The sequence below is a fragment of the Alligator mississippiensis genome, chromosome 5, assembly GCF_030867095.1.
Source record: "Alligator mississippiensis isolate rAllMis1 chromosome 5, rAllMis1, whole genome shotgun sequence".
NCBI lineage: Eukaryota > Metazoa > Chordata > Crocodylia > Alligatoridae > Alligator > Alligator mississippiensis.
Window position 1 is genome coordinate 219,998,482 of NC_081828.1, and position 9,618 is coordinate 220,008,099.

General features: G+C 72.2%; 2 protein-coding genes across 2 annotated transcripts; one reads left to right on the plus strand and one right to left on the minus strand.

Annotated features, from left to right (window-relative positions):
* The first annotated feature begins 44 nt into the window (after positions 1 to 44).
* On the plus strand, positions 45 to 4,766 carry ASIC3 (acid sensing ion channel subunit 3). Its single transcript, XM_059729298.1, is given in 9 exon segments — positions 45 to 1,342; positions 2,410 to 2,560; positions 2,829 to 2,956; positions 3,158 to 3,308; positions 3,399 to 3,455; positions 3,547 to 3,700; positions 3,818 to 3,988; positions 3,990 to 4,098; positions 4,189 to 4,766. Coding segments are annotated over 9 exon segments (1,926 nt in total). The 5' UTR covers positions 45 to 811; the 3' UTR covers positions 4,663 to 4,766.
* A 1,716-nt stretch (positions 4,767 to 6,482) lies between these two features.
* On the minus strand, positions 6,483 to 9,535 carry CDK5 (cyclin dependent kinase 5). Its single transcript, XM_059729297.1, has 12 exons — positions 9,426 to 9,535; positions 9,189 to 9,277; positions 9,036 to 9,103; positions 8,897 to 8,957; positions 8,759 to 8,815; positions 8,576 to 8,671; positions 8,416 to 8,490; positions 8,120 to 8,216; positions 7,951 to 8,020; positions 7,772 to 7,832; positions 7,617 to 7,697; positions 6,483 to 7,173 (listed from the first exon to the last, which is right to left on the minus strand). Exons 1-12 carry the CDS (start codon positions 9,460 to 9,462, stop codon positions 7,087 to 7,089), a joined length of 879 nt encoding a protein of 292 aa, XP_059585280.1. The 5' UTR covers positions 9,463 to 9,535; the 3' UTR covers positions 6,483 to 7,086.
* Between the last annotated feature and the right edge of the window lie 83 nt (positions 9,536 to 9,618).

Here is a 9,618-nt window from a genome sequence, read left to right on the forward strand (position 1 = left end):
TGTCCTGGAGCCATGGCCGGGGCCTGGGGGAGCAGAGCCCTGCTTTACTGGCTGAGCTGCTGGGGCCTGAGCCCCGGCCTTGGGGTTTAGGGGGGTGCTGCTGTCGGGCAGCTCTGCCCCAGCTTGTGCAGGGCAGCTTGTCCCCCCCACCCCCACCCCAGCCGGGGCCACTGCCAGCTCTCCAGGCATCTCCGTCTCAGGACCAGCACAGGCAGAAAATGCTGAGAGGTCCCTGCTTGGCCTCCCACACTTGGTGTCTCCCAGCTCTCGGCTGCCACGGCCACGCACAAACACATGCCGTGGGGGGCCAGGGCTGCAGCGCAATGCATTCAGAGCCAGGAGGGAGCAGGCCCATGCCTGCCGGCCCCAGCAGAGGTCTTCATCCACCTTCAGCCCGGTCTGGCAGAGGTGCTGCCGCAGCGGCCCCTGGTCCTGCTCGGGGGAGTCTTGCATACAGCCTCCTGCCACCCCAGCCCTGCCGGTGCCCCTCACTCCTGACCTGCGGTGCCCACATCCCTAAGCAGAGGCTGCACTGGGCCTGGGCTCTAGTGCTGGAGCAGACCCTGCGATGGGGACTAGGGGGGCACATCATTGGTTCAGGGTTTAAGCAGCGTTGGCCAGGGGGTGCAGGGAGGGGTCTCACACCCTGCCCTCCCCTGCTGGCAGCGTGACCAGTTGTGACTCAGGTGTCCGGCGCCGCCCAGGCCCCTCCTGCCGCCCGCCCTCTCGCCTGCCGCGCTCCAGCACTCTGCTCCGTTGCTCGCTCGCCGCCGACTGCCTCCTGAAACCCAATCTCCCGCAGCGCCGGGCCATGAAGCCAGCCGAGGCAGGCGCGGGGTCCCCGCGGCCCTTGGACCTGGCAGCGTTCGCCAGCAGCTGCACGCTGCATGGGCTGGGGCAAGTCTTTGTGCCGGGGGCGATGACGCCGCGGCGGGCTGTGTGGGCCGGCGCCTTCGTGGCAGCACTGGGCGCTTTCCTGTACCAGGTCGGGGAGCGCGTGGCCTTCTACGCCCAGTACCCGCACGTTACGGCGCTGGACGAGCAGGAGAGCCGCCAGCTGCCCTTCCCGGCCATCACGCTCTGCAACTTCAACCGCATCCGCCGCTCCCGCCTGACGCCCGACGACTTGTACTGGCTGGGCCCCGAGCTGCTGGGCGTGCAGCGTGCCGACTTCGCCCGCTACCTGGCGGCGCTAGGTCGGCCTGCCGACTTCGCCGGCTTCTTCCCCAGCAAGAGCTTCGACCTGCGCGCCTTCTACCAGCGCGCCGGCCACGCGCTGCCCGACATGCTGCTGAGCTGCCGCTTCCGCGCCCGCGAATGCGGCCCCGAGAACTTCACCACCGTGAGTCGCGCCGAGCCGCTCCGTGGGGGCTCCCCGGGGCCCGCGACCCTGGCGCGGAGCTGGTGTGGCCGCCCAGCCCACAGAGCCAGCGGGGCTCAGCTCGAGGCACCGGCTGAGCCCAGCCCCTGGCGTCCACCGCTCCCCCAGGACCTTCTCCCACCTTGACCCCTGGCGGTGTGGCTGGGGGGCTCGGGGAGGCCAGCCCAGGACAGGAGCTTGGTGGGGCAGAGCCCGTGGTGTCCCCCAGCCCCATCGGGCTCCTTGCACAGAGGATCTGGGCGCAGGAGGCTCCAGTCTGGGCTGGTGCTTGGCAGGAGCAGCGTCCCCACGGCGGGCTCCGCTTACAGCTCCGTGTCCCGGCCTGGCTGCAGCATCCTGAGTCAGCATTGGGGAGGAGGGGGTGAGGGCGTGGGGCAGTGCGAGGGCTGAGGGGCACTGGGAGGGGGGCAGGGGGCTGCGGGGCAGGAGTGAAGGGCACCGGTTAAGCTGGGGGGTCCGTGCAGGTCCCCAGTCTCGCCCACTGCCCGTGTACGTGGTGCACGGGACGCTGCAGCTGCCAGGGGAGCAGGGGGGCCACAGGGCTGGAGCTTAGTCTGGCCCCGTCCCTGCAGCGGGGCTTGCACGTGGAGCCCCACGCCGCACAGCCTCCACACGCCACCCCTGGGAGCACAAGGCCCCCCACACTGGTGCTGGGTCCATGCTGCTGGGAGCGGCGCGAGGGTCACCTTCCCGCCCATATCAGGTTCCCGCCATCGATCGCTGCCTCTCGCCTTTCCCACTAATTGCGCGGGGGGCAGGAGGGGTGTCCAGGATCCAGCTCCAGTTGGGCGGGGGGCAGCCCAGGCTGCAGCAGGGGGCCCTCAGCCCCCTCCCCAGGCACCCAGATGCAGGCCAGCCTGGGGGCAGCTGTGGCCCAGCACGGGGGCTGTGGCGGGGGGGGTCTCAAGGCCTGCTGGTGCCCCTCACTCCCGACCTGCAGCCCCTGCCCCAGTCCTGCCCTCAGGCCCCGACGGGAGCATGGGGGGGACGGCTGCAGCCCGGCCCTCGTGACGCCCGCGCCCCCGCAGACCTTCACGCGCTTGGGCAAGTGCTACACGTTCAACTCGGGGGCGCCGGGCACGGAGCTGCTGACCACGCTGCAGGGCGGCGCCGGCAACGGGCTGGAGCTCATGCTGGACATCCAGCAGGAAGAGTACCTGCCCGTCTGGGGCGACACCGGTGAGCCCGGGGCACACGGGGTCCGTGCAGCAGCGTGGGGCAAGGGAGGGACAGCATCCCCTTCCCTCCAGCGGGGAGCAACCCCCTGCCACCGGGGAAACCGAGTCACGCCAGTGGTTCCCAAACAGCAGGACAAAGGCAGCCCAGGGCTCCCCCCGCCCTGCCCATCCCCTCCCTGGGGTAGCGAGGGCCAGAAGCCCCCGCTGCCCCGAGGGTAACGTGTGCAATGCCCCCCCCACGGGTAACACTGGCGCCCGCCGCGCTGCAGAGGAGACGTCCTACGAGGCAGGCGTGAAGGTGCAGATCCACAGCCAGGACGAGCCGCCCTCGGTCGAGGAGCTGGGCTTCGGCGCCGCGCCCGGCTTCCAGACCTACGTGTCCTGCCAGCAGCAGCGGGTATCCGCGCCGCCCGGGGCAGGAGGGAGGGTCCCCGTGGGGGTGGGGGTCCCAGCCCCCTGGGCTTCCCATCCCACCCCCCCACCCTCGCTGGTGCCCTCACTCCCGCCCCGCAGCCCCCAGGGCAAGTCCCCGTCCCCATGCCCGCCTGCCCCGGAGCCGGGCAGGGGGCTTGGCCCGGCGTTTCCTTGACGCGTGCAGCTCGTGTACCTCCCGCCGCCCTGGGGCGACTGCGCCTCCGCGCCCGACGCCTCCGACTTCTTCAGCAACTACAGCCTGCCGGGCTGCCGCCTCGACTGCGCCACGCGCTACCTGGCCGAGACCTGCGGCTGCCGCATGGTGCACATGCCCGGTGAGCGGGCCCCGGGCGGCACCTTGGCCTCACCGGGCAGGGGGTGGGGGGGACGGTGCGGCCCCCCGTGACGCTGCCTCTCGCCCCCAGGCAACGCCAACGTGTGCACGCCGGAGCAGTACAAGGCGTGCGCCGACCCTGCCCTGGGTGCGTACCCCCACCCCGCCGGGCCAGGCCCCAGCCCCGCGTGCCCGGGCCCGGCCCGGCCCGCCGCCCACGCCCGCTGTCGCCCGCGCAGACCTCCTGGTGCAGAAGGACGACGAGCTCTGCGCTTGCCGCCCGCCCTGCGCCGCCGTGCGCTACGGCAAGGAGCTCTCCATGGCCAAGATCCCCAGCAAGGCCGCGGCCCGCTACCTGGCCAGCAAGTTCAACCGGACCGAGCAGTACATCGCGTGAGTGCTGCCCGGCCCCTGGCACGGCTCGATGGGCTCAGCCGGGCGTCCCCCCGTGGGGCTGCTCCGGTCCGCGGCACCCGCCGGGGCGCTCAGGACCTGTCCGGCCGCCCCCAGGGAGAACGTGCTGGTGCTGGACATCTTCTTCGAGGCCCTGAACTACGAGACCATTGAGCAGAAGAAAGCCTACGAGGTGGCCGGGCTGCTGGGTGAGCGCGCGGGGTGCCCGGTGGGGGTCTCGGGGCCGGGCCAGGCTGGGCTCAGCCCTCCCCGGCCCCGTGGGGGCTGCCCCTGACGCCCGCCCCACCCCGCTCGCAGGCGACATCGGGGGCCAGATGGGGCTGTTCATCGGCGCCAGTCTCCTGACCGTACTGGAGGTCCTGGACTACCTGTATGAGGTCAGCGCGGCCGGGCCGGGGGGGTGATGCGCGTGGGGCCGTGCCGGCAGGGCCCCGTGGGGCAGGCGGTGCTGAGGCTGCTCCCCCCAGGTCTGCCGGGACAAGCTCCGCAGCTTCTACAAGGGCAAGAGGAGGGACCTGAGCAGCAACAGCAACACCCTGGTAACTGCCCCTGCCCCTGCCCCGGTCCCCACCTGCCCCTGGCTCTGCTCACCCCCTTGTCTCGTCTGTCTCCCCCGCCGCGGCCGCGCCAGGAGTATCCGGAGGTCCCAGGCAGCCCCAGCGCCAGGCTCCCACACAGGCCCAGGTAGTGCCCCCCGGGGCTCATCCCCCTCCGTTCAGCTCGGAGCCCCCCAGCCGGACACACTCCCCCAGCTCCACACCATGGCCACCGCCCCGTGCCCCTCGCCCCCAAAGTGCTGCAGCGCCCGGGCTGCAACCCCAGACTCGGGGGCTCCTGGGGAGCGGACATGGGTGCTCCAGCCTCGGGAAAGTCCTGGTACAGGATGGGGTAGCAGCACCGTGGACGGACCTGGGGGTCTCGGCGGCTCCCAAACCCGATAGGCGCCTGCAGCGCGATGCAGCCACGCAGAAGGTCAAGGCGGTTTTGGGGGCTGCATCGACAGAAGCATCGGGTGCAAGATGCAGGAGGGCTGGTGCCTCCGCTCAGCGCTGCTCAGGCTTCATCCGGATCCTGGGTGCAGGCCTGGGCTCCGCATTTTTAAAAGGATGTGGAGAAGCGAGTGTGGGTCCAAAAGCAGCAACAACGATGATCAAGGGCTTGGAAGACAAGTCACACGGGGCCAGGCTGGGAGAGCTGGGCCGGGCCAGGTGCTGGGAAAGTGCCTCAGAGGGGACGCGCGCAGTCTGCAAACCCCTGCGCGGCTGCCCGGGAGAGGGGGAAAGCCCCTGGTCCGCCTCATGCAGGGAGGACCTGCGGAGCAATGGCTGGGAGCTGCAGCAAACCAGGCTCGGGCCGGACCTCAGGAAACACTTGTCAGCACAGGGAGGCCGTGGGAGACCCTGGGATCACGGGAAGGGTCAAGGAGAGCTTGGGCAGCCGCTGCTGGGGGGTGGAGGCGCAGCGATGGCTGCAGGGGTGGGAAGCGCAGGAGCTGGAAGCCCACAACCCCCCCATGGACTGGGGGAGACCAGGACGGGTTGAGCTGCAGCTGCAGCAGGCGCAGGGCTCGCACGGCTTAGTTACGAAAGGGGATTAGCGGTGCCAGGGTCAGCTGAGGGAGGCGCGGTCGCCAGCTCTGTGCAGAGCAATGGGGACCGGGCTGGGCCAACGCTGCTCTGGCACCAACCCGCGGGGTCCCGGCTGCAGGGTCTTGCCCCCGCGCTCAGGCTGCCCTGGGGCAGGAAGGGATTCCCCCCTGCTCACACTGGTGCACCGGGGGCTTTTGCCTTCCTCTGCTGCAGGGCACGGCCTGGGCCTGGGCCTGGGGGCTCTGCCCTGGGTGCCGCCCGGGCTCGGCTGTTAGCCCTTCCCGCCGTGAGGACGGGCTCCGCGCCCCCAAACCCTCACAGGACAGCTCGTGCCCCCCCCAGCGGCCTCCCCAGCCCTGGGGCTGCCACACACCAGGCCACGCTCTGTGGGGCAGGGGCTGAGCCCACCGTGCCTCTGAGACCCCCGTCCCTCCGCAGAGCACCTGCCCCAGCCACGCGGACGGCCTCGGCTTCGCCCCGGACCTGCTACCTCGTGACCCGGCTCTAGCGCCCTCGAGGCATTCACCTGCCCGGGGCCCGTGGCCGGGCCAAGCTGGCTGCCCCACACGGGCTCCTGCCATCCGCTGCCACGTGGCGCCGCGGGACAGAGCTGGTGCCCGCCTCCCGCCTGGAGCCACGCTGGGGCTGTGGGGCTGGCACCCAGAGCCCCCCCGGCCCGCGCGCTCCTGGTGCCTGCCCTGCCCTAGCTGGGCCCCGTGTCCCGCAACCGCATCCCTGCATGTGCCCCTTGCTGCCCCGCGTCCATGACGCCCGGGTATCAATAAAGACCCATCCAAGCGGCTCCGACTCCTGTGTGCTGCTGCCTGGGGCAGGGGCACGGAGCCAGGGGGAGAAGCCCACAGAGGCGGAGCGTGGGGTGATACAGGTCTGGCTCCGGGGCGGGGGCCGCAGACCAGCTTGGGGCAAAGGAGCACGGCAAGATGCGGCGCTCACCCGAACACACGGTTGGGGCGAGCATGCTGCATTTTGCAAGCCAGGCTGAAGGGCAGGCGGTGGCTGCAGAGCTGCCCCAGGAAGGCCACGCTCGGGGGAGAGGCGTGCCCGAGGCGAGGGGCAACTGGCCCGGGGAATGGGCCACCAGGAGCCACCGACCCAGGCGCTACCCCCACCCTGCCCGCCCCAGCCCCGTGCCCACGGACGAGGACGCCGGCTGGCGGGAGGGCGGCTTTATGGAATAACAAACGTTCACGTTCCACCACAAACAGCAGCACGCAACAAGGGGAGGGGTCCCCGTGGAGCTGGTCCCACGTCCCCCTCCCCCTGCCAGCAGACACGGGCCGAGGGCACACCTGGCTGGTCCGTAGGGGTGGCCACGGGCACAGCGCTGCCCCGTGGCTCTCCAGGGACGGGCCCCAGGTGCAGGCACCGGAGCACGGTCCCCCTGGCAGGGGCTGGGGAGTGCCAGCGGCTGGGACACGGGCGGCTCGTCCTGCACTCCCCACGTGTGTGGGGGGCGAGGTGAACGTGCCCCCACGTCCCAGGGGCAGGCAGGGCTGCTGGCGCTGGCTACGGGGACCTGGAAAGAGGGCAGTGCCGGCTACAGCTGCCCCGGTCCCAGTGCTCCCCGGGCTGCAGCCAAGCCAGGAATGCAACTGGTTAGAAACCTAATAAATACGGGCAGGGGAGGGTCAGTCCTGATGGGGGCCAGAGCCCTGCCCCCCAAAATCTGCCTGCTCCGCACGGCGCAGACGGCACCCCCACCCCCACCCCCAGCCCGCGGTGCTGGAGCAGGGCGCGGGGTGTGAGCCGGGCTGGCTAGGGGGGGCAGAAGTCTGTGAAGTAGGGGTGCTGCAGCGCCTCCTCGGCCGATATCCGCTGCACCGGGTTGCACTTCAGCAGGTTCTGCGGAGGCAGCAAAGGGGGTGGCGTGAGCAGGGAGCTGGCCCGGCCGCAGGGAGCAATGCCCTCACCCCCGGGACACCCACCCCTACCGCAGGAGCTGGGGCAGCCTGGGGTCCAAGGTGGCCTGGCTAAGGGGGGTGCTGAGAGGAGGCAGAGGGGCAGCTGGCTCCCACCCCACGTGCTGCAGCCCCGAGGACGCCCCGCTTGGCAGGGACCCAGCTATGCCCGCACAGGGCACAAGGCAGCACGGGGTGGGGCGGCAGGGGCTGCAGATTCGGGGCCCAGCTGGAGAGGCTTCCCCAGCATGGGAGCAGCAGGAGCCAGAGACGCACAGCCACCCCTGCGCAGGGGGCAGGAGACGACGACCCCGGGGCCCCCCAGGCATGCGAGGCCGTGCCCGCCGCGGAGGCCGAGTCCCTGGCGGGGCGGGGCGGCGCTCTCACCTGCAGCAGGTCCCGGCCGGTGGCATTCAGCTTGGGCACCACATTCACCAGCGACGTCGTGGCCGGGTACATGGGGTAAGGCTGCGGGGACGGGCGGCGTGAGTCCGGGGGCTCCCTGCCCCTCGCCCCTGTCCCAGGCAGCTGCCCCTGCCTACCTTGTAGTCGGGAAGCTTGGTCATGGCTGGCCACTGCTCCTCAGTCGGGGTGCCCAGCAGCGTGGGCGGCCGAGTTAAGGGCCACGGGACCAGAAGGGACCTTGGGGCCATGAGGCCCGACACCCAGCAGCCACAGACCCCCCACACGCCCTGTCCCGCCCCCTCGTACCCAAGGATATCGGAAAATCCTCTTCAGCTGGTCGTCCACGTCGTTGCCGGGGAAGAGGGGCCGCCCCGCGTTGGCCAGCTCTGCGGAGAGGAGCGCGAGGGGTCAGCGGGCAGCCGGCAGACTCCCGGCCCCCAGCCCAGCCAGGCCGCGCCGCGCCGCCGGCCCACGCGCCCCGGCACCTGCGAAGATGCAGCCGGCCGACCACATGTCGATGGAGGTGGAGTAGAGCTTGGCGCCGAAGAGCACGTCCGGGGGCCGGTACCACAGCGTGACGACCTGCGGGGCACGGACGGGCAGTGCGCCGCACACCCCCCCGGGCCAGGGGCACGGGGGCAGGGCGCCGCGGGGGGCGGGGGCAGGTGGGCGCTCGACCCCGGCAGCACCGAGGTGCGGGGTGGTGCAAGGCAGTCCCCCCACGCGCCGTGGCATGGTGGGGGTGCCCCGCACGGCGCGAGGGCCGCGGGCGCGCACTCACCTCGGCCGAGTAGCAGCGCACGGGGATGCCGAAGGCGCGGGCCAGGCCGAAATCCGCCAGCTTGAGCTCCCCGTTCTGCGGAGCACGGCGCGGCGTCACGGCCGCCCCGCGCGCTGCCAGCCCCCCCGGCCCCGGCCCCGGCCCCGGCGCCCCGACTCACCCGGTTGATGAGCAGGTTTTGGGGCTTGAGGTCGCGGTGCAGCACGTTGCGGCTGTGGCAGAAGCCGAGGCCCTTCAGCAACTGGTACATGAAGGACTGCGGAGGAGCGCGGTATCAGCGCCGCCCGGCACCGGCACCGACGCCGACGCGGGTCCAGCGCCGCCCCCCGCGCCCCGCGCCCACCTTGACGATCTCGGGGTCCAGGTCCCCGTTGCAGCTGTCGAAGTACTTCTTGAGGTCCTGGGCGGGACAGCGCGGGGTCAGGGGTCGGGTCAGGGGTCACAGCGGGGGTGGGGGCCCCGCGGCCCCCCGCGGCCCTACCTGGTCGCAGAACTCGAAGACCAGCGTCAGCTTCTTGTCGCTGTGCAGCACGTCGTGCAGCCTGCGGACAGGGCCGTGAGCCGGGGCGGGGCCGGGGCCCGGACCCCCACCCCCACCCCGCCCCGGCCCCGATCCCGACCTGACGATGTTCTTGTGCTTCAGCTCCTTGAGCAGGCAGATCTCGCGCAGCGCCGAGCTGGGCACCCCCTGCGGCGGCACCGGCCACGGGTCAAGGGGGGGCACGTGCCCCCCCACCCCGACCCACGTGTCGCGGTGCCCCTCCCCCCCGCACCTCGTCGTCGTCGTCCAGCCGCACCCGCTTCAGCGCCACGATCTCGTGCGTCTCCCGGTTCTTGGCCTTGAACACGGTCCCGTACGTCCCTGCGGGGGGGGCGGGGCGGGGCGGGGCGGGGGGTCAGCGGGCCCGATCCCGCGCCCCGCCCCCGCGCATGGATGGGCCCGATCCCGGGTCCAACCCTGCCCCCCCCCCCCGCCCGCCCGGCCCGGCCCGGCCCGGCCCGGCCCGCACCTTCCCCGATCTTCTCCAGCTTCTCGTATTTCTGCATGGCTCCGCGCCCCGCGCCGCCCCGCGCCGCACTACACCTCCCGGCCTGCCCCGCGACCACTCCGTCTCCCGGCATGCACCGCGCCGCCCCGCCCCGCCCCGCCCCGCCCCGCGGGACTACAACGCCCGGCGTGCACCGCGCCCCGCCCCTTTCCCC